Below are 24862 nucleotides of genomic sequence, written 5' to 3'. Positions count from 1 at the left end.
GTATCTGATTTGCAATCCCAGATTGCAGTTCATATTTTACTGAGATACAAATTTTAAGAGAAAGAGCTATCTGTTAGATAATTTCAAGTGTTCCTTAGTGAGAATAGATGTTTCCAGATTGAACAGTACATATAGGCTAAGATATCCCTAAGTCAGTGGTCACTAAGGAAAAGTAATGTTAGAAATCAACGTAGTCAACATGTAGACAGATTTATTGCGTCTTCAGTATTTAATTTCAGAGAAAGAAACAACAAATAATATCCAAAACCTCAGTAAAAATGTCACAAGAAAAATAATGTTGGTTGAGCAGAAAATTATTGTTAATGGGAAGCTTTGAGACTTAGAATATGCAGTGGAACTGAACCAAGGGTTCAGGTGTCTATTTTCACAAGCTAGTCCAAAAGTTTAAGACAAGTTCATTAAGGCTGAGAGAGTTGAAGTTGTTCAGCCTGGAGAGTAGAAGGCTCCGAGGAGACCTTATTGCAGCCTGCCAGTAATTAAAGGGGCCTTATAAGAAAGATGGGGACAGACCTTTTAGCAGGGCCTGTTGCGATAGGACAAGGGGTAACAGTTTTAAACTAAAAGAGGGTAGATTTTGATTAGATATAAGGAAGAAATTTTTCACAATGAGAGTGGTGAAACCCTGTCCCAGGTTGCCCAGAGAGGTGGTAGATGCCCCATGCCTGGAAGCATCCCAGGTCAGGTTGGTTGGAGCTCTGAGCAACCTGCTCTAGTTGAAGATGTCCCTGCTCACAGCAGGAGGGTTGGACTAGGTGACCTTTTAAAGGTCCCTTCCAACCCAAACTATTCTATGATTCTGTGACAGGTACTGTGTTGCTTAAAAAAACCTCAACCTAATGTCTGGAATAATCCTGACTGATGATGTCTAGAGATACAGCATATACCGTAGGATATGGTTGGCAATTCAGGTGGAAAGGGACCTCATGAGACGGGTAATCCAACCTCCTGCTCAAAGTTGGGTCAGTGTTGGGTCAGGCTCAGGGCTTTGTCCAGTCAGGTCTGGAAGTGGTCAAGGATGGAGACTGCACAGCCTCTAGCAGCTCTAGCAGCTCTTTTTGACTGCTCTTGTGGAGAGAACGTTTTTCTTTATTACTGCTCCGAACCTCTTGTTTCAACGTACACCCATTGTCACTTGTATTCCTGCCATGCACCTTAGTAAAGAACCTGGGTCCATCTTGTCAGTGACCTGCCTCCCTGCAGGCACATGCCTCTGTGATCTGCGCTCCTGCTAATACAGCCCAGGATGCTGTTGTCTGCCTTTGGTTCCAGAGCACACTGCAGGCTGGTGTTCCGTTGGCTGTCCACGAGGACCCCCAGGTCCTTTTCAGTAGATCTGCTTTACTGAATTTTTTGAATGCTTTCACTAGGCACAAGGCCAGGGAGACCTTTCTGGTGAAGTCTGAGGCAAAGGTGCCATCGAGCCTCAGCTCTCATTTTCTAATGTAGAGATTATAAGAACTACAGAAAGCTAGAAAATAGATATTTTTATAATACCTGATTCTGCAAATAAATTAATTTGTCATTGCTGATTTTACTTTTAGAACTGAACTGAATGTTTTTTTTCCTAAGGAAGATTAAAATGCAAGTCAGGAAAAACCCACAATCAACCCACGGTGCTATTGGTACTATTATATGCATTTGCATTATTCCCAGCTATTTGGTAATAATTGGTAATAAATGGTGTATCAGTATCAATGTATCAGTATCGATGTATTAATCAATTAATTGATTAATAATCAGTTCTTACATGTCTTGAGTAAAGCTGGAGCATAAACCTTGAGATACCTCTACTGAGAGAAACAGTTTTATGTGCAAAATGAAGAGTGTCCATGTTTCACAGTCAGACATCATCTTAGAGATGTTTTGTTCTAGTCTACAGACCATTTCCAGTTCCTGTTATACTTCTGCCACAGTTTTTTTCCTTTCTCTGTGTGACCTTTTCTATTTCTTTGGTCTATGACTGATGTTTTATTGCTATGCAGCATTTTCTTCATAAGCTGAAACTGGAGGGAAATAAAAAATTAAGGAACAAAACATTCCAAAGGGTGCACTAAAAGTTATCTAGAATACTATGCATGTAGTTGTTTTATACCAAACATACTCTTGCTGAGTTATTGATGAGAACTAGTAAGTGCATACAATGTGTTTGTGTTATGAAACTAATGGTAGCATTTATTTTTTCTTACATTTGTATTTATTTTTCAATAATTTTTATTATTGTTGTTGTCATTTTATGGCCTCACAGGCATTTTTTAAATCAGATAAAGTATTGAAAATCCAGTAGATATATTGCAGTTCTCAATATGAATAGTTTTCTTTTCCTAGATGTCTTTGAAATACTAGCCTTTCCAGTAGATAAGGGAGAATATTAAAATAAACCTCACAGAAAAAATGTTTTTCTCATACAACTTTAAATAATTAATTGTTTCAGTTCCACATGTCCTGTTGAGAAAAATTTTCACAAAAATCTCTTTTTCCAAGATTATTTTTGTGGTCTGCAATAACTGTATGTTAACAACTCTATATCTTTGGAAGAAACAAAGATGTAGAAGTTAGAGGATCTCTTTTGTGTTGAGTCAATGCTTTATGGCACTAATCACTTCTACTGCATTTAGGAATGGTACCTTGAATACAAAGAGTCTCTTGGAAAAAAATATAAATAAGAATTATTTCAGAAAGTGTTCATAAATATTTAATACAATTATTTATTTGATCTGCAGAAATTTACTTGAGTGCTTCCTCGATGCTTCAAAACTGAAAGAAGCAAAAGAGTTTTCATCTACTGCAGCAATCTTTATTAAGGAAAATGTTCCAGATAAATACTCTCAAATATTTTCACTAATGGTAATGCTGTAAAATATTTTAAACTCCAAGATAGAGCTTTCTCTACGTTTCATAAGATCATAGTTATAATTGTTAAATATGTTGTTTCCTTCATTTAAATTTTGTGAGCTACCAACCGATACAGTAGATATGCAGAGATTTTTACAATTTGTATATTTTTGATACTATAAGCTAAAGAGCTCCCTACTGTTATTTTATGTTATTTTATATTAAAGAGCTCCATGTTATTTTAATACAACATAATATCATTGGGATAACTGTTGCTAACCTTCAAAATTCTGTTTGAGAATAATTACTATTAACACAGAAGGTCTAGTGGGTGCAACTTAATCTGCCTTATGCCACTGAGGGCATATTTGGCATGTGTTGACTTTTCTTGTGCTGATAAATACTTAAATGACCCAACTTGAACCCTATAAATAGTTCTGGGAATCAGAGCATATGACAATAGTTCAAATTTCTTGCATGCCCTTAATTTGGGAAATAAGAGGGTGAAGACGAATGTGGCAAAAGCAGAAATAGGCAAATAAAACTTGGAAGTTGCATGCAGTCATATTTTCTTTCATTATGCTACACTACCTATTGTCTCTTTCTGTCTACTCCCAGTCACTGCGTTTCAAGAGCATATGTTTACAATATAAAGTTCTCTAATATTTGACTCAAGAGAACCAATATACAACCCTCCAGAGGTGCAAAATTAATGAAGCAATAACATTTAGGCAAAGTCAAAATTACTTTTGTATTTTTTAGAGGCAGTCTTGAGCAAAGCTATTTGGCAGTGGCCTTAAACAGAAGAATAAAGTAATTCTAAAATAGTACTGGGGCTATGTGTCTCAGCAAGGCTACAGAAGTATGATCCACACTATTGAGTGCTTTAGTAACAGCATACTTAAGTCCTGCAAATTTTATTATTCCAGTACATCTTAAGTAATCAGCATTGATTGCTATGGGCAGTCAGTGTGAGAGAGTTAGAAGAAATGATGTGTACATGTTTAAAATGTAACTCTGTCGTTAAATTGAAGTAACTACAGTTTACTGTAATTTCTTCATAATATTTTTTGTTATATATAATTTATAGTTATAGTTACAAATTTGAAAAGGGCTCATTTCTTGTAGCTGGATGAGATTATTTCAGAATGAGTGCTATCAAAGGGTGTTATTAAAAATGCATTAATTAGAATTCTAACTCAGATGTTAGTTCCACATTTAGATTTCTGCTAATACTTCTGATCCTCACTATGTGAAGATTAGTATAGCTCTACTAGGTGATCTTTGTGGTATCTATGCAGGGCAACATAGATTATTGTAGTAGCCTCACTGCCCTTAAAGTCCATGAAAAAGCCTATAGTCAACATACCTGCTTTATTTTAGCCCTGTTGAGTGTCTGTCCTTTGTTTGCTTATTTAGTCAATTAATAATTAAATTTTTATTTTATAGGTGTATCACAAACTGATGGATATTTCCCAGGCAGAGAAGGAAATACAAAATTCCATCCATTTTTCAGTTATTTATAAAATACAGGTGTTAAAATTGTAAGTATTAAAATGTATCCTTCCACTTGTACTTTGATGCATAATATTACAGAGGTAGGGTCAGGTTCTGGTATGCCATATGCCAATAGAAAAATCTACTGCAAAGATTAGTTTCTCAAAAGGAAAACTATAATCTCAGTTTGGGTAGTAACTGTCAGGTCTGCCTAAAGAACAGCCTTGGCTAAAAAGTGAGATAATTCTTTGAGAATGTAGGGAATAGTGTGTAGTACAGATATTCTCAGGAGAAAGAATTTAAGAGATTGAAAGACATTTTTGTATCCAACATATTGTTGTTTGTTACACAAGTCATATATAAGAGACTAAAGATGAAGTGGGGAAATCACACCTAAAATGTAATGCATGAATCACGAGGATGGGAAGCATAATACTTTTTAAACTTTTTAAATTTTACAGGCATAAAAATTAGACTTCATAACAAAATCTCATTTAATTTTTTTCCAATGTCTCAACACTTCCCCATTTTAAAAGTATTAATTCTTTTCTTAGAGTGGATTAATTTATGTTGACATTATAGAAAAGGAGTTTCGCACATCATTTTTCTTTGCTTTTGGAATAAAATTTACCATCTGAAATATTCTTATGCTGGAAAGTTCTTTGTGCTTCGTATCTCGCTGATTCTGAGTAACTTACTTGGCATATTGACATAGGTTTTGTTGACCTTATTTTTAAATTTTTTTTTTGATATTTCAGAATCCAGGTATCCTATGGATACATTGGACTAAGCCATCCATTAACTAACTTTAGAAGTTAGGAGAGTTATTTAAAATTTTTAATGCAATAATATTTCTTGTGAAAAATTATGATCAATTCCTAATGTATTGCAGGCAGTGGGACACAAATGAATTTACAAGTGATGACACCGCAAATCTGAATTCTGTATATGTGCTTTTGAAACAATGTGATGTACCTCCAGCATCTGTTCTCAATGTGAAGTGAGTTTTACTTGTCATAGTCACCTGAAAGTTGATGCTGAAGCTGATCCTGCTTTAAAATTCCTGTCAGTCAAAATTCCTGTTGACTTTGAAGAAGTGAACTTGTACTTAGTTATAATAGTTTGTGTTGCATTAATGCTTAGGTCATCTTAAAAAAAGACAAAGATCCTATTAGGCTTTATTAAAGAACCCAAGATGAAATATCTTCTTCCATATAGCTGTTTGTATAATGTGATTAAATCTTTCCGTAACCCTTTCTTGTTGACAAAATGATATTTTTTAAAAGGTCTTAAAATTGACAAGTGCTTTTCAGACTTTAGTTCATCTTTAGCTTTTCCTGGGGCCTGTCCTAATTCTTCAGCAAAATTTTGAAATGCAGACTGTGCCGAACTCTATTTTCTAGTAGTGATATCACAGCTGTTACATATGGAAGTAATACCACATTTTCACTCATTAAAGTCAGGCTTCTTTGAAGATATTCAGGTATCTCATTACTTCTTCTATCCTAGACAGTACATTATGCTTATTTGGTTATTTACAGAGATCCAAACACTTAGAACAGAGTCTCCTACTATGTGTTCTGTGTCCTAATGCCTAAATAATTGACCGATGGATTTGACTGTTTTAAGTTGTATGCCACTTGACTGCATTGTATTTACAGAATTACCTGCAGTCTTCATTTTCTATTTCACCATCTTTGTGCTGCATACATTTAATTGGGTATTTTTTATGTTCTTCAGCAACAGTTTGTGTAAGACTACAGTAGAAGTACGCTATTTCCTATAAACACTTCTGTATTTTACATGTAGCCAACTTTAGTCTTTTTCCTTGTTAACTGTGAGCATTACTAGTATAATCACATGTCCTCTAATATTCAGATTTCAGGGTTTTCAGATATATTGTAGAAAGTTAGTCTCATATAGTGTTTTTCTATTTCCATAAAAGAGCAATATCAGATTCTCTGAAGTGACTTTTTTCTATTTTTGAAGGATTCCTTTGATTCTGGAATTAGCTCGCTTTTCTATGAAAGTAAACTGCATTAAGCTTGCATATGATTGTATACTTGATTTGAAGAGAGCTGGGATTACTGTAAGTATTAATATTAATTACAGTTGATTTTTTTTTTTTTTTTTTTTTTTTTTTTTTTACAACTTGCACCTGTTCCTTCCATGTTGTTGTGGTTTAACCCTAGCTGGCAACTGAGCACCACCCAGCCGCTCACTTACTGCCCCCACTGCAGGATCGGGGAGAGAATTGGAAGAGTAAAAGTGAGAAAACTCATGAGTTGAGATAAAGACAGTTTAAAAAGAAATAATATCAACACTAATAATAAATATAGAAATTGTAAGGAAAAGGTGTGGGGGGGAAACAGAACAAAAAATAAAGCCCAAGAAAAGAGAAGTGATGCAATTGAGAACAACTGATCACTACCGACTGACCGATGCCCAGCCAGTCCCTGAGCAGCAGCCCCCCTGCTAACCTTCCCCCTTAGTTTTATTGCTGAGCATGATGTCATATGGTATGGAATATCCCTTTGGTCAGCTGTCCCAGCTGCGCCCCTTCACAGCTTCTTGTGCACCCCCAGCCTTCTTGCTGGTGGGGTGGTGGGAGGAGCAGAACAGTCCTCGACGCTGTGTAAGCACTGCTCAGCAGTAACTAAAACATCTCTGTGTTATCAACACTGTTTTCAGCAAAAATCCAAAACACAGCCCCATGCAGGCCACTGTGAAGAAAACTAACCTTATCGCAGCCAAAAGAAGTACACCTGTTGAGAAACAGAACTGTTCATCACTGTATTAAGAAAATCAGTATTTTCAGGTACAAAAATGTATGAAAAAGTGCCCGGTTGTGTTGTGATCACCATGAGTAAGTTTTTAGTTATCTGCAATGTGCATGTAAGGAAATATAAGTGGCAAATCATATAATAGTTTGCGTTGGAATGGACCTTTAAAGGTCACCTAGTCCAACACCCTTGCCATGAGTGGGGACATCTTCAACTCAATCAGGTTGCTCAGAGCCCCGTCCAACCTGTCCTGGGATGTTTCCAGGGATGGGGCGTCTACCAACTCTCTGGGCAACCTGGGACAGGGTTTCACCACTCTCATTGTGAAAAATTTCTTCCTTATATCTAATCGAAATCTACCCTCTTTAAAACTGTTACCCCTTGTCCTATCACTACAGGCCCTGCTAAAAAGTCTGTCCCCATCTTTCCTATAAGCCCCCTTTAAGCCCTGGCAGCTGCAATAAGGTCTCCCCAGAGCCTTCTCTTCTCTACGCTGAACAACCCCAACTCTCTCAGCCTGTCCTCAGAGCAGAGGGGTTCCATCCCTCTGAGCATTTTTGTGGCCTCCTCTGGCCCTGCTCCAACAGGTCCATGTTTTTCCTGTGCTGAGGGCTCCAGAGCTGGACGCAGCACTGCAGAGGGGGTCTCACCAGCGTGGAGTAGAGGGGCAGAATCCCCTCCCTCTACCTGCTGGCCACGCTGCTTTGGGTGCAGCCCAGGATACGGTTGGCCTTCTGGGCTGTGAGCACACATTGCCAGCTCATGTCCAGCTTTTCATCCACCAGTACCCCCAAGTCCTTGTCGGCAGGGCTGCCCTCCATTCCTTCATCCCCCAGCCTGTACTGGTACTGGGGGTTGCCCCGACCCAAGTGTGGGACCCTGCACTTGGCCTTGTTGAACCTCATGAGGTTCATGCGGGCCCATGCCTCCAGCTTGTCCAGGTCCCTCTGGATGGTATCCCCTCCCTCTGGATGGCATCCCCTCCCTCAGGCATGTCAGCCACACCACTCAGCATGGTGTCATCTGCAAACTTGCTGAGAACTGCACTCGATCCCACTGTCTATGTCATTGATGAAGATACTAAGGAGTACTCGTCCCAGTACAGACCCCTGAGGGACACCGCTCGTCACCGATCTCCACCTGGACATTGAGCCATTGACCACTACCCTCTGGATGCAACCATCCAACCAAATCCTCATCCACCCAACAGTCCACCCATCAAATCCGTATCTCTCCAATTTAGAGAGAAGGATGTTGTGGGGGACCATGTCAAAGGCCTTGCAGAAGTCCAGATAGACAACATCCGTAGCTCTTTCCTTGTCCACTGATGTGGTCACTCTATCATAGAAGGCCACTAGGTTGGTCAGGCAGGACTTGCCCTTGGTGAAGCTGTGCTGGCTCTCTCAAATCACCTCCCTGTCCTCCATGTGCCTCAGCATAGCTTCTAGGAGGATCTGTTCCATGATCTTCCCAGGCACAGGGGTGAGGCTGATGGGTCAGTAGTTCCCAGGGTCCTCCTTGTTACCTTTTTAAAGATGGGTGCGATGTTTTCCTTTCTCCAGTTTCCAGAGATTTCACCTGACTACCATGACTTTTCAAATACCACGGTGACATTGGCAACTACATCAGCCAATTCCCTCAGGAGTCTGGGATGCATATACTGCCAAACAAATTTCAAAATGTATTTCCAATTTTCTATTGTAATGATCCTACTTTGAGTTACTTGTAATGTAATTTTTACTTATCCTCACTGAAATTTTTTTATTCCAGATGTCTGCTTCAGGTCCTTTTTTTATGTAACTTTCCTGCAAGTCTAAAATCTTACACAGTTTCATAGCATTCCACTGCAAGATGTATTTAAATCCCCTGGATCAAAGATTCACAAGGATTTAGTTCAAGTATTTGTACAGACGATAATAGCAAGTACTGTTTTTGTGGCAGCAGTAAAGCAGCCGTGCTTCTATTTCAGCCTTCTCTTTTTCCCTTAGAGTTAGTGTGTGTTTAAGTGACCATCTTCAGATGGCCCATTATCATTTTGACAGTGACCTCTTCATGGTAGAGTGAGAGAAATCTTTATCAAGTTCCAGTTCCTTGGCTTTTGCCAAATACTGTCAGATTTCTCAGCTGTAACATGAATTCCATCTCTCTATGTATTTGTCATTACATGATAGTGGCAGTTCTACATTCATGTAAATTTTTCAAGATCTCATCTGTTTTGCAGTCCTGGGGATGTTGAGTTAACAACAGTCATGCTGAGTGATTTGATAATAGATCATAATGAATGATGAATGGAGATGATGTCTGTCTTTCCCTACTGCACCATATGAAACTAAAGTATCCTAGATAATCCATACATATAATTTGTATGACTTAATAGCCAGATCTTACAGAGATGTTAAAAATCTAACCTCTTCTTTCACCTTCAAGTTGCACTACCCATCAAGATGAATCCTTTCTGTCTTGACTAGCTCTCGTTTATTTCAGGCGTCTACCTTTTGAATAACATTAGTGAGCAAGAATCTACTAGAACTGAGATCAAATTACAATATAGGAAAAATCAATTGTACGCTGGTTTTCTTACTGCAAAGTCTGGCAATGAACAACTTAAAAAACCCTGGTAAAGTTAGCCTGCAGCTTTGGCTCAGTAAGTGACTGCTGTTCAAACAACAAATTTTACTCCCTTTTTATTGTTTCAGGGAATTAGCTAGTATAGTGGGATTTTCAGTAAGAAAGGCCAGTGCTGTTTTAGTGTAATTGCATGGGTTTAATCTTCATTGTGTTCCTTTTTAATTATTAAAATTAGCATTTTGTATATTAACACTTCATAGGAGCAAGGGAAACTTATTGAAATAGAATGCCTGGAATGTGAATATGAAATAAAAAAAATTGACACTAAAATTGCAACTTATACCAAAGGAGTCATTGAGGTATGTTCTTTAACATTAACTTCAAGGGAAAAGTAAAAGCTTTAATTTGTTAAACATGGAAGATTGCATTGGACTTGTTTGTCTTAATTACATTATACTGAGCAGAAATTCTTGTAAACTTTATATTCTTTCTAATAGGGCTGCTGAGAAGAAAACACGGAAAAATAAAACAACAGTTGTATATTCCCCCCTTAAGTCTTCTGTCTGACTATAAAGGTTCATAAAATACTACTTTCCAAGGAAGGGACCTTAAAGATTAAGCCCCCTGTGATGGGCAGGGACACCTTCCATTAGACCAGGTTGCTCAAAGCCCTATCCAGCCTGGCCTTGAACACTTCCAGGGGTGGGGCATCCACAACTTCTCTGGGTGACCTGTTCCAGTGCTTCACCACCCTCATACTAAAAAATTTCTTCCTTATATCTAATCTAAATTTAACCTCTTCCAGTTTAGAGCCGTTGCCCCTTGTCCTATCACTGCATGCCCTTGTAAAAAGTTCCTCTCCAGCTTTCTTGTAGGCTTTCTTCAGGTACTGGCAGGCTGCTATAAGGTCTCCCCAGAGCATTTCTCTTCTCCAGGCTGAAAAACCCCAACTCTCTCAGCCTTTTGTCATAGGAGAGGTGCTCCATCCCTCTGGTCGTTTTTGTGGCCTCCTCTGGATCTGCTCCAGCAGCTCCATGTCCTTCTTATGTTGGGGCCCCAGAGCTGGATGCAGTGCTGCAGGTGGGGTCTCACAAGAGCAGAGTAGAGGGGCAGAATCACCTCCCTTGACCTGCTGGCCACGCTGCTTTGGGTGCAGCCCAAGATACAGTTGGCTTTCTGGGCTGTGAGTGCACATTGCCAGCTTATGCTGAGCTTCTCATCAACCAAAAAATATTGTAAACATGGTAGCATTGAGGCATGCAAAGACAACACTCTTGTTTTCATATTGTACATTTATGGAAGGTGTTTTCATACAATATCTCAAGTTGGAAGGGACCCATATGGACATAGAGTCCAATTCAACCCTTATTGCATGTTACGGGTGATCCCATACAAATTCTTATGTCAGAGAAATGCAGATTATTCCTGATAAATTGTCACACTGGGGAGGATTTTCTTAGATTTCTGTAGTCGGTTGACTCAGATTACTTCAGACAATCAAAAACAGAAGCCTTGTCAATGTTATCAATTGGATTAGATAGATACCTACAATGAGCAATTTAGAACATCTATTACAGGCAACTAAAGTTCCTAAAATGGGAAATGTGCATATGCTTCATGGAAATTGATAGTGCATAAACTTACTCCCAGCTATGACTGTTCTCGTTTTGGGGTTCAGAAGTTCCATTCACCTTGTGGAAAAAAAAAAAAAATTATGAATTCTTCATAATATGAAACACTACTAATACTACTTAAATTTAAAAAAGGATATTTGGATACGTAGTTATTTCTAGATATTCCTACCACAGTGTATGCAGTTAGAGAGCTTTGTTTGATCTTTTTCTTTTTTTTAATCGCATAACCACCAAAGAACTTAATAATTAGCAAGTGTCTGTTACTGTAGGTAAGGACTTGCTTTTAGTTTTAGTAGGAACCAAGTTTAATTGGCAGTATGGCAAATCCCATTCATAATATTTCTTTGTTTCCTCTCCTTCAATGCAGTTGTAGCTTAGTATATAAAAAAAAAGCAGCTAAGCCTTTTGAATTCACAAATGTTTCACAATTATCAGTTTCTCCTTATCATAAGAAAGGGGAATAGCTGACAGACTTCTGCCTGAAATATGTAGTAGCAGCATGGCTTACCTAAAAGCAATACTCCTTAGTTATAAATGCCTATTAAAAGAAAAAGTTTCTGAAGTCTGCTGGCTGAGGGACTGCCTTCTATCAGAAACACCTCTACAGTTAAAATTTGAAGGAACGTGTAAGAAGTTGTATTCATTAAATGCAATATATGCTAATTAATTTTTCATTTGTGTAGGCTCAGCTGGAATTAGTTAAAAAGCTTGAGTTAACCTTAAAACATGCAGTTCAGTTGGGAGATCCTAATGTGATTCAGGTTGTTTGTACAACCCAGTGGAATCTGTGCTTACCACTGCTACAACACAATTTGCATCAACACGTACGAAAGCCGTTGATATCAGTTGCTGATGTCCTTGAAGAGATTGACAGGTAACTTTCTATGCTCTGTACTTTTTTATTTGTTACTTTGAAAGGTCTGATGACCGAGTATCAAACTTATTTAAAAGCTCAAGCTCTAGGATGTTGTGTCTTTGAAAGTTTTCCACTAGCTTGTAATAAACCAATGTCTGCATATTGCGTACATTTCCTTGTTAATCATTTAAATCTAGGTTCCTTTCAGGCAAAATCTCACACTGTTTAATGGCCTACAGCAAATAGTGAAATTTGTTAGGAACTGAAAAATCCTATGGTTAATCAAAATTATGTGAGAAAATTTCACAGCTGCAGTGTGAGTAAATGTGTTGGAATTAACATTACTTATTTTGATTAAAAAAATACAATTAAAAAATTACTTTTAAAAAATATGGCTTCTGTATTACATATCAAATAAGACACTTCTTGCAAGATGCTATTTTTATATCTTTGGTGATACTTCTTAATTGAAAAACCTACTGCATTAAGAAAATGTTTGGGTTTTTTTAGATGTATTCTTCTGTTTGCCGTTATGCTGTACTTAACCATAAGCACCTAAATAGCTTCACCTGTTTCGTCAATTTGAGTGGAACAAGTAAACCTTAGTATGTGGTACTTAAAGTCAAGTTTGGAGATACACATAGGCTGACTGCTAAGAAAAAAGATCGTAACTTTTGTAGTCGAGCTAGTTACAATTGACATAATCTGTAATTAGAACAGAACAGTAGGTGGTTTCTGATAAAATTATTACAGAGGAAGGTGAGGAATATGTTTTCAGTGTTTTCAAAATGTAATTTTTTAGTTGCATGAAGAGGAAACAGAAGCCTGAAGAAGCAGATATACACATGTATAAAACCACTATATAGTACTACTATACTGTTATTCAGGCATTTCTTATGGTTTCCATATAAAGAGTGCAATATCAGCATACTTTGATACTTACACTAAATGTCATTAATGACAATTTTTCTCCAAAATGTTTCTGGTTAGGTTTTTGGGGAGTTAAGATTTTGGCTTTTGTTACCCATATATTCCTAACAGTCCAGTTGTCTCAGCCTCAGCTCTGAGGTGGTACTGTCGCTAGAGATTGAATGAAGTCACTTGTCCCTATTAATTTGCCTGTCTTAATTTTTGTTTTGATTGTAGCATTAATTGTAACTACTTTGGTCAGCAGTAAAAGGGGGATACTTGCTCAGTCAGGTTAGCTCTAATGTGGACATACGTTAGTTCTCTGGCATGACATTTGGTAGCCTTGAAAACCTTCCTTCTGTTCTATTTTTCATAACATTGATTTTATTTATCTGATTTTTCATTTTTCTTTCTGGAAATAATCTAAAGTAGCATGTAGAGCTCGCAACTGTCATGAACAGCTTCCTGGGGCAGGTGATGGATAGGGAGCATATCTATTTTCATCCTGGAGTCACTTAATTATTGAGGTTCACTTTTGGGTAATTTTTAGGTCTAAGAATTTGCTTGCTGCATTTTAACAGTTTACATTTAAATTCATATTCCTTAGCATGTTGATCTTGTTGCGTTGCCAAGTTCATATGGAAATAGCTCGTATTGAAGAAGGTCGGGATAGAATAGAGGCTGCTGTGGAACATTTACAAAAAGCTATACATCTAAACAACAGCGGGCAGTATCAAGAACATCTAAGACTGACTTTTAACCGTCTTCGTTTATGCGCTATGCTGTATAAGTCACCTGAGTGTCTAGAGGATCGGGCAGTAATGATGATTGAACAGGTAATCATGAAGAATAAGGTCAGTAGCTGAAATAGGTTTGCTTATTAAATTCTCGCAGAGGAAAGCCAGCTGCTTAGTGGAACTGCATATTAGTAGAGCCAGCATCAGCTTGCTTTCAGCAAATTGGCTGGTTGGTGGCCTTGAAAAACTCCCTGAATTCTCTCTGTAGTGGTTATGCTGCTTCACACTCTGAAGATTGCGATAGAGGATTTTTTCCAGTTATAGTCAAAGCTTATTTCTTGGGGGGGGGAAGTTATTAATGAGAAAAAATATAATAAAAAAGAAGCCTATTCATAATTGTGAACAATTAAGATTTCATTGCATGGAACAGTGTTTTAATTAATAAGGGGAACAGTGGCCAAATAGCTCAACATCCTAGCTGGCTTTGAGATAAATAATATAATCTAAAATCACAGTGTAGTCATTATAAAGAGTTATTGCATCTAATTGTGTTGTGGTGACTCAGCACCTGAACAAAAATCTGATTTTTGTTCAACTGATGGCAACTGATTGTTAGTTGGCTAAAAGAAATTTCAGCTATACACCATTTTGGGGTATTCACACACAAATTAAGATGTGTTCAGTGAACCCAAAATCAGTACTGGTGAGTTGATATGTGTGTTGTTAAGGCAAAGAAAAGTGAAGATTTTTTTTTTTGTCTAGTTTTAATGCTTCTCCATGCAAGCTTACTCTGTTTAAATGTTACTTTAAAAAAAGCACTTATGCCTCCTCAGACTTTGGTTAATTCTCAGTGGACTAGGAATTTTTTCATATTTTGTAGCAATTCCTAGTTATTGCACAACAGATATGTTGTTGCTGGTTTCTACATAAATACTGTTCTTTATTTAGGAAAGTGTAACATAATGACAGGTTGTACACTGAGGAATATTGTAAAGATCCATGAGGAGCATGAACAGTACTTTGTATTCAGTTATCATTGATGTATTCATGTCAAGATCAACCAAAGTTCTACAGTCACTTTCAGCAACAATAATACTGCAGAATGATGTGTAAGATATATGAAGACACATAATTCCTATATTTTTTTGGTAGTACCAAGTTCTTAGTAAGTAAGATATATAAATAAGAATATAATAAAAATGAACCATATAACAATTAGTTGTTTTCTTTATATAGGCTAAAAGGGGAAAGCAGAAGGATAATGTGAGGAAAAAGAGGTCCCTTCTGGTAAACGCAGGTCTTGCACTAGCTCCTGATTCATTTCAAATAGTCCTTGACAGTGAAAATGAAGCTAAAGGTAATGTACGTATGTGTGACTAAAAGTTACTACACTTGACTTGCACTGCTTTGCACAGTCTTAAAGGTTGGACGCAACATCTAGTGCCAACAAGTAGAGAATACTGCAATACAGGTGAAGTGACAGTTCTGCTGAATTCTGTGGCAAAGCTCCATTGATTTCATTAGGGATCTAAGATTTATATTGTGATAGTGGAAGAGGAAATGTAATTGTTTTCCGCTCTGAATTCATCTGAATCTCATTGTTGTGCTGTAGTGTGCTGTAATTTTATTTTTGCTATGTGCAACTCCTGAATGTTCTTACCCAAGGTCGGTTTTAGGTGGTATTTTCAGAAGTTTCACCCCGTGATATTCTGTATTAATTACATACAATATTGGATATTTGATCTGTATTATAACTGTCTTTCTGTTCTAAAGTCTTGCTTTTGAGAGATCGAGTTTTGCACAGAAATATAGGCATGAATTCTTTATTTACTTTCCAAAACATAGATCATAAACCAGCACGTTCCTTATGCCACAAACAGCTTTGGTTTGTGACTATACAGCCTGCTGTTGAAGAAGAGTGGACAGGGAACAGATTTTCCAGATTGCTTGAACTGTTTTATCTTATCTTTGCGATTAAGAAGCGTGTGACTAATTTAACTAACTTTCTGAGTATACCCAGTATACTCCCAGGGTAGAGATTATGCTGGAGGAAAGGAATGCTACAGAAGGAGTCCTGTAGCTTCTAAAGCAGCCTGTTTGTGCCATGGAAGGCCATGCAGTTCTCTCATGCCATCAATTCAGCTAGCTAAAATGTTTACCTTGCATATTCTCATTTAAAACTTGATCATCTGATGACTTAGACATAAGAGTGTTATTTACAGAATCAACAGTCACACTTCCTGCAGTACATTTAAGTATGTGAAAATTATTTTGTATGGAAAACATTTTCATACATGATTTAAGATGATAAAATGCATTATATTTGTGCAATGAAGAGAACTAAATGCATGCATGTATTGCAACTTGCTCTTGAATTTTGACTTGACAGCTGTAAAATTATATCCAAACTTCCTCACAATAAATCTTATTACACATTAGGCTGCCAAGATAAACCATTAAAATGGGTGAGATTATCACAATATTACAATTACTACAATACTTTCTATCTGTTTGACACAATGATTTGCGAACTTTTGTTTTGAAAATTTCAGTTGTTTCTGAGGCTGTCATCCGAAGAGTGAGTTTTTTTCTTTCTCCATGACATTTACATTACATAAAACTTAAACATGTTTATTGAAGGAGTAAGAAAATACATATGTAACTGTATTATTAAAATATACATAGGACAGGACATCAGATTTGTAGGGTTATTTTTTCTTTTAAATTGCATCACTGTGCATCAACATTTAATTCTTTTTTGATATATATGCTGGCCTATATTCAGTGAGAGTTGTACCCATAGATCCAGAGAACAATGTAATTTTTTAATCCACAATTCTTTACCCTACAACCTTACATGGTATTACTGTCATTATGTATTAAACTGTAATTTTAATTAAGCAATTTCTGTCAGGTGATCTATGTGTATAGTTAGGTAACACAGCCTTATCATATGCTGGATAATGCATTGCAAAATATTTTTAAGAAGAATGGTAAGGCACTATGCCTTCCTCTTTTCATTGTAAGTGAATGTAAGTGAACCTGCTTATATATATTTTTTTTTTTTAAAGCCAGAAATACTTTATATGTATTTGCTGCTATTATTTGCAAATTTTTTTAGGATGAAATTAAAACTTACCAGTCTGCATTACATTAGGGACCATTGCTTAGATTCAAGTGAATGTACAAACTCATTGGATTTCCCAGACACATCAAGTTAGTTGTAATATAATGCAAAGCATCTCCTCTATGTCATTACACTGCAAAAAATAATCTCTTCTTGATGTGTGAGTACCACTGGAGTAATTTTCTACTTCAGAGGGCCAGCTTGCTCCTCCATTGCATCATTTTTTTATGTTGGCAATGTCTTTGTTTAATATTTTTGCCCAATATTTTGTTGACTAAGTAAAGCAAAAGTCAGTATTCTCAAATTAAAACAAAATAACAAACTTTAATATTGATTGAAAAAATCTTTGATTAGGTAAGTGTTCTTAAAATTCAGCATGAATGTAAACTTTACATATTACTTCATCCATTTCTCTTGACTGAGGCTAACTAAAGCAATGTGTGTCCTGTCAGAAAAGAGGTGTACTTGAGATAATTTGGGGGCCAAACAAGCATAGATCAGTTTTTGTATGGGACAGCTATATCTGAAGATACAGGAAAAACATAACAGATGCTGGTGGGGTGTGGTTTTTTTCATGTTGGTTGGTTGGTTTTGGAAAAGCTTGAAGGACTGAAAAAAGGGCTGGATTTCAAGTGTTTTAGAAAGTAGTTATCAATCAATTTGCGTACCCTTTTTGTGGATTTTTTTAAACTCCAATACTTAAAAATTACCTTAAATTCTTTTTTTTTTAAGTTTCTTCAGGTAAAAGTAGGAGTCAAATAAGCTACCTCTGTGCAAAAGCACAACATCATATTAAATGCATGGAGAAAGTTGATGAACATTTGAAGCACTTAAGAAATGAAAAGGACAGAGAGAGGTAATTACTATAGACAAGAAGCATCTCTTTTGTCTTGTGTAGAAGTCTCCAACAGGAAGGTTTCTTATTGCAGCTGTTAAGTTACTTGATGATACCTTGGAAGAGGCTGAATACTTTAGTTAGACCTGCCAAAGCATTGAAGCAGTTGTGAGTTGTAGCATGTGATGTGGTACTTGATGTACAATTGAAACTTTGCTGAAGTGTCTTTTTAGGTCCTTGTACCACATCACATGCTACAACTTTTCAGATAAAGAAATGAAGTAGTCCATTCTGAGAGTCAGAAAGATTAATCTGTAGGAGAATCTCAGGTTTTATTTTGACTATTTGTATAAAATTTTATCATTCTTTACTTAAAGGGAGGTGTTTCCTTTATTTTGCTGCACTAAAAATTCCTGTGATGAAGTTTAAACTAAATTATTTTCTAAAACATTCTAAATCCCAACTTGTTTTCAAGACTTATTTTGAAGTTCTCAACATCAGCTTTAAAATATTTAGTTTATAAATACTTATATAAGATATACATATCTTCTTATTTTGTAAGATAGATAATTAGGGGTGTCACACACATTTTGAAATTTCAGTATAATTACTGTCCAAAACAAGAATTTTGTCGCACTCTTGATGTGCTGAGGGGATTTAAAAAAAAAAATTAAAGTAATAGTGTTACCTTTGCTACTGAAAAGGAGTCTTCCATTTATTTATTTTTATCAGATTTAAAATTTTATTTATGATGGCCATCATTATTGACATCATTTTTTTGTCAGTCCTGAAGTGTGGAAGATAATCCTGCTTATAAAATAATGTTATGTATGCTTTTTCTTTGGTAGAATTATACTTTGGGCAGATTTGGCAAAAGTTGCACGTAAACAAGAAGTATGGGATGTCTGCCGTGCAGCATGCAGATTTTGTCTCTTGTATGATGAAACTTTGTTTAGGAAGGTAACAAAACCTAAAAAAAGTAAGTGAACAAATTATTTTGAATGTTGTAAGAGTAACTTTTTCCTCATTTATTAGTTACTGGAAGGAGTCAGCCAATATTATTATTTTCTTCCCTCCCATTCCGAAATTTCCCTGAGACTCTTGTCTGTCACTGCATGCTGACATACATGGAATATTCATTCTACCTCTGAATCTAGAAATTAGTCAATACATTTTTCTGTTGAAAACATATTTTGCCTTCGGAAGTGTTTCACCAGTGCTAAAGAGAAGTGCTTATATGAAACGTATCTACCTATCTAAGAAAATAGGTTCATTCCCTAATGGTCATCTAGGTCCATATTATCCATCACTGTCATACTTAATTACGTGAGGAAGCTGAAAAAAAAAGTATTATCAGTCATTTTGTATGAGGCTTGCATGGTAAAATTTTTTACTCTTTATTCCCTTATTAGTGGTTCCTCTGATGTGTCCAATATTGTTTGTGCCTTGTTACTTGAGGGTCTGCTAAAAACCTATCACACATGTTCCATAGGAACTGGTATGTTCTTTTTTTCTTTCACAAGTTTTGCATCTCCAAGGTGAAGGTGTCTTTTTCATACCCTGAAAGTTTACAGGGCCTTATAATTTTATCTGTGACAGTCTAAACACTTTTCCTGGGTAGGCAGAAAATCACAGAATCACAGGATCATTAAGGCTGGAAAGGAACTTCAAGATCATCAAGTCCAACCGTTAACCCAACACCACCATGCCCCCTAAACCATGTCCCGAAGCGCCACATCCACAAAGACACTTTTCATCTCTGTTCAGAAGTGTTTCAGGTGGTCCAATCAAAGTTTGTTAGGTTTGTTAGGAGGTTGCTCATGAAGTCAGTTGATGCTTGCAGAGGTAGAAACTCTGGTAGAACTTCACTAGAAATCAAGCAGTAACTGTGACCTCACTGAAGGTCTCCATTCTCAAGAACTGTAGAGTGGCCTCCTGGAAACCCATTCATACTTCCATTGAGTGCTGCATGTTTCTGTAAATGCAAAGCAAACAATGCTGCATTTTTTAGAGCAGTTGAGGTAATCTATTCTGGGAAGTTTCCAATTGTGGGAATACAATTTGTAGTTATTTGAAATGTGAATAATACTCAAGGCAGGAAGAGAAATTTAATATTGACTGGAATTCTCTGAGAAGTGTTGGCACAGTTCATTTTCATGTTCCACTTGATTTTTCTCTGCTAAATTCTAGGATTAGTGGGTGAGAAAAATGAAAGGTTATCTTTATATAATATTCAGGACAGGGCAAAGATAATTGTTGTAGTGTAAGACCCTCTACAGAGGCTTGCTGGGTTGTCAGGCCTGAATAAGGGCAAATAATTCAAGACATTCTAGAGTTACAGAAAAAGAACATACCAGTTCCTATTAATGATGCTTTTGGTGGTTGCCCTGAGCTTTTGCTAAGTACTTCTTTCTACCTCTAGTTTGGAAAAGAGATGAAAGATGAAACATGGCTAATCTGAAGAAAGTAAGTATGTGTGATTGGTCTGGGAACCAGGTTCAATCCAGTAAAATTATCATCCTGTAGGTTTTAAGAAAACAAACCCATTATTTTTAACAGAAATTAAAAGGTTATTTTGGAACATCGAAGTATGGTTTAAAAAATTAGACAAAGACTAATAAGTTAGGTTTATCAGAGAGTGTTGAATTTGATGGTTCGAACAGAACCTCTGGTTCAGGAGATTGCTCGGATGCAGATTCTGAAAAACTGTGAAGGTATGTCAGGAAAAAAAGTAGCTTTGTGTATCCTACTTTTTATGCCTTTCCTCAAACACTCACTATTGGCCAACAACGTAGAGGGAGCCCACTGTCACAGCTTTTATGCTCTTATTTTGTGTTTATATTAAAATAATCTTGGTCCTTTCTCTTCATTATTAAACCAAAGAAAAAGAATGCTATTTTCTCTTTATTGACGTGTATGTTGCCAAACCAAGCCAGGATTTAAACACACTGAGATTTTAGCCACTATATAATGTCCAGCGCTCCACTTCCATTGAAGCAATAAAATTGAACTAGAGGCCATGGGTTATATTCATATTAATGTAATTTCAGTATGCATGTTATAACTTGAGCAAGTTATTTGCTGCAAATATTGAAGTTTATGCACAAATGCAGCAAAATCACAGGTAACCAGTACCTTTGAGTGCAATAAATTGTACTGATGAAAAAAGAAAAAGAGTGAAATAGTTTTAAATCTGTACTTGCTAACTCTTTCTGGTGGATTTAAAAATGTGTAGGGGTTTTTAAATTTTAAAATGAAGGTGATTTTTTTTTTCTGATTTGCATGGTAATAATAATGGATTTGTTTGTTTTTAGCACAGAAGAAGAAAGCTGATGATGATCAAGGTGATGGCTTACTGAGAGAATCATTACTACCTGCTAAATCATTCTCTTTTGAAAGAGATTTGCTCAGAATATTAGCAGAAATAAGACTCATTAATGCAGAGGTAAGTAGATTATACAGGTGTCATATTTGTTTCATTTAGGTTTTTTTTTATGTATAAATCTTAAAGCACTGAAGTTTTGAGTTTAATTATTGTCTATCTCAACAGGGACTAAAGGAAGAAGTAGTTTCATGAAGTATCTTTATCAAAATACTGTGTAGAAGTAACTATAGCAATAGTTTCACTGCAAGTGGTGACAACACTTTTTTACAAGGGATTCTGTTGTAAATGCTTGACATGTAACATTATATTTCTGGATGCTTAAAGTTCCAGCATGATTTTTTAAAACAAAAGTATATATAAAATATATATTTTTTATTTTCTCGATGAAATTATTTCATAAAATTAGCTGTAGACAATTGGAACATTATGAAGTATTTTACATGGTGTTTCATATAGTTGTACATGCCTATACAACATCTGAAAAAGCATTTTGTATTTTTTAATTTTTGAAGAGGTAACAACACTAAGTCACAGTCTATTTTCACAGTGATAACCTGGGTAGAAAATGTATTTTTCTGTATCTTTCCAGGCAACTGTTCATTTATTGAGGTTGCAGGGAATTGAACTGAATGATCATGCTGTACCTCCAGAAGATACAAGGCAGTATGATCCAGGATATGTTTCATATCTTTCTGAAAATGATCCAGAATGGAAGACATACAGGTGCTTTTCTTTAATATATAACAAGACCTAGGAACTCTAAACAGATTTTTACTATGACACATAGATGATAACTGCAGAAGTTATGTCGTCTTAGTAAAATTAATTGTTACCAGATGCTTCATATTTTTAGGTAGTCATGGTAATGGGAAAAAAAAAAGAATCTAAAAAAATAATTCGAAATAATTTTTCTGTAGTTTGCTTTCATTCTGGAGTCTGCATTTTATTTTTCATTTAACATTTATTCCTCTGAAACTGGAAGCTAGTATTCCAACCTTAAAAACTATTAAAGCTGTGTTATGTTCACATTTAGACGACAAAATTCTATCTTTAAAAATATTAAAAATTAAAATGAAAAAACTTTGTCTTGCTTTATAGCTCCTATAACTATAATGATGTCTGAGTACTTGAAAAGATACAACAAATTAGTTCAGTTTGCAAAACTAGTCTGTTCCATCCAATCCACTGAAATGAATAAGGGAGAGTAGAACATAGCAAGTATTGGTTTTTTTCTGGTCTCATGATTATTTCTTGCGAAGGAGGAGAGGGGGGAGAATTCTGAAGATGATATTTAAACTCTTTTCTGTTCACATTCATACTAATTTTAGCCTTCTTGTGACAGTGGTCATGTCTTGAAAGAGTAGGATGTCAGAGTTGTGTCCCTAAGTCTGTTCATTAAGTCTGAAGATTAAGTAAAGTTTCTCACACTGTCTGCTTGCAAATGTTCAGTAAAACAGGAAAAAGTATGAACTGATGAGAACCAAGGGACAAAGATGATGAGGATTCTGTTCCAAAATTTGCTACTAAGCCGTTTTTGAGGTGACCCAATTAGATTAGAAACTCATAGGAGAAAAGCACTTCGGCCTACAGTGTCCTGTACCGTTGTTGACATAGTAATACCCTGTGTCCATTTGTGCTTTTGCTTTTGTGACTTAACCATGACCATTCCGTATGGTCATTCAAGACTGTATTTTTAATACTGCTTTTTCTAAGTAATGATACATCTTGATAATTAAGAAAAAAAAGAAAAGAAATAAAAGTTACTGAAAAAAAGTTGTTGCATAGACTTAGAAAAAGGTGTTATTCTATTAAAAAATAATTTATCATTTCAGAACATCTGGAGATATGCTTGGGTGCAAGAATACATGCAGTTGTTAAGTGAAAAAGATGCTACCCTAACACTTGAGTGGAATGCCTTACTTGTATCTGTATTCAAGTAGAGTCCTGTCATGGATATTTAATGATTTCTAGCACTGATGTGTGGATTCACATGTGCATTTAAGAAAAACATGTATGAAGCATGAACTATAGCCACTATCTTTTAAGCTAATAGCATTTGAGTGTCAGAGACCATTCATATTATGTTGATATTAATTCCTTTTCTAAGTCATCTTCTCATCCAAGTAAAATATAAGTTAATGGATGAAGACTTAATAACTGCAACTGAAAAGTAATTAAATTTGTTGTTGTTGTTGATTGAGATGTATTACTGCATATTTAACCTTATGATATAATTCCTTCTAGTGTTGAAGTTTTGGAATAATGACTTCTTTATACTAATTTTATAGTTTATGGATAGACTACTTATCTCAGTACGCTATGGAAAACCTCCAACGTGCAGCTGAAATAGGGGAAGAATTGAATGAAGCCTGGATTGTTCACAATGCTGTGGTGTATATCTTAAACTACAACAGGCATCTGATCTCCTCAGGAAGACAGAGGGAAATTATTGAGTATCTGCAGACTCTTCTTGGAGCCATGAAGACTGTTGGGCACAATGGGTAAATTTAAATGTTTGGTTATGAATGTGCTCTTTTTTTCTAAAACAGAAACAATATTTTTACAAACATTGTAAGTCACTTTGTGCTGTGGAAGACTCTTGTTGCTGGCTTTTAGTAGTAGTAGAAGGACTTTGGTATATACAGAGTAGTTCAGAAGATAAATTTAGTTTTGTGGTGTGAAAATGACTTTTTAATCCTTTCTATTTGTTCTTTGTTACTATTCACTATAAGCCATATTAGCTTTCAACTAAGCAATATTAATTTCTCTTCATTGTGGAATAGCAACATGTGCATGTGAAACAGCATTTTGTTAAGCTAGTCAGAAAGAATCAGGAAAATTTTCTTAGCCTGTGAGTTTGCAGGACAATTTAAAATGTGTTTGCTCTGAAGTTGAATTACATAGTAAATATAGGTCACTGTAAATATTTCGAATCAGAATAAGGTGGTTACTATTGTTTTCCAAAATACAAGAAAAAAAGGAAAAAAAAAGGGAGTGTGCACATTAATAGACCATGAAAATGGGAACATAGATTCCACAGTGATGTAGGTAAATCCTGTTCTGTAGCAAATGCAGTGGGAAAATGATTGACTATGGCAGAGGAGCTGCTCAAGTCAAAGTCTGGCTGTGGGACAAAATCCAAGACATTTTAGGACATTATTGACAATGACCACTGGCAATGCACTGGCAAACTGTTCGAAACAGCAGGAAAGAAGGCTCTTTTAATAGTATTGGAGAATGAAGATTGAAGTGCAGTTTGTGCAGAGATGAAGACTGGTAATACCTGCTTCTTAATTCTGATGTTTATATTAGCATGTATCAGCAATAATACCTTAGTCATAATTCAGTTTGTGGTTTTGCCAAAAAAAAAAAGAAAAAAGTAACTCCAGCTTAGCAGTTTATTGGCATGAAGAGTAATACAGTGTAATAAGTAAATGGGTTTATGTGGGGGGTTTGGCTTAGGTTAACTTTTTTAGGCAATAGTTATTTTCATGCATAGCAGCCCACTAATAAAAAATATATTTTAAATGTGTGTGTTTGACATAAATATGAATTTATTTTTTTTTCTGTGAGGAATTAGAAAGATATTAAAAAATAGGACGTAAACGATGAAAGTTGGTTGTGTTCTTTTGTACGTTTGACTATCTTAAGTGCTTTTCTAATGGGAAAATTTTTTGT

At 35.9% G+C, this 24862-nt stretch overlaps 1 protein-coding gene across 1 annotated transcript in view; it reads left to right on the top strand.

Moving 5' to 3' along the window:
• Positions 1-24862, top strand: part of CFAP46 (cilia and flagella associated protein 46) — a gene marked incomplete at both ends in the record, with an annotated part of 92428 nt that overhangs the window by 8288 nt on the left and 59278 nt on the right. Inside the window, 12 exons of the mRNA XM_082002334.1 lie at positions 2742-2873; positions 5243-5350; positions 6340-6439; positions 9962-10060; positions 12019-12209; positions 13708-13936; positions 15074-15194; positions 17697-17820; positions 18648-18778; positions 21114-21244; positions 21774-21907; positions 23473-23685. Coding sequence (XP_081858460.1) covers positions 2742-2873; positions 5243-5350; positions 6340-6439; positions 9962-10060; positions 12019-12209; positions 13708-13936; positions 15074-15194; positions 17697-17820; positions 18648-18778; positions 21114-21244; positions 21774-21907; positions 23473-23685 — 1713 coding nt within the window. The remainder of the gene's footprint in view (positions 1-2741; positions 2874-5242; positions 5351-6339; positions 6440-9961; positions 10061-12018; positions 12210-13707; positions 13937-15073; positions 15195-17696; positions 17821-18647; positions 18779-21113; positions 21245-21773; positions 21908-23472; positions 23686-24862) is intronic.

This window comes from Phaethon aethereus (genome assembly GCF_964289735.1).
Source record: "Phaethon aethereus genome assembly, chromosome: 7".
Lineage (NCBI taxonomy): Eukaryota > Metazoa > Chordata > Aves > Phaethontiformes > Phaethontidae > Phaethon > Phaethon aethereus.
The sequence above is the reverse complement of the archived record's forward strand: the minus strand, read 5'-3'. Positions and strand labels throughout refer to the sequence as shown.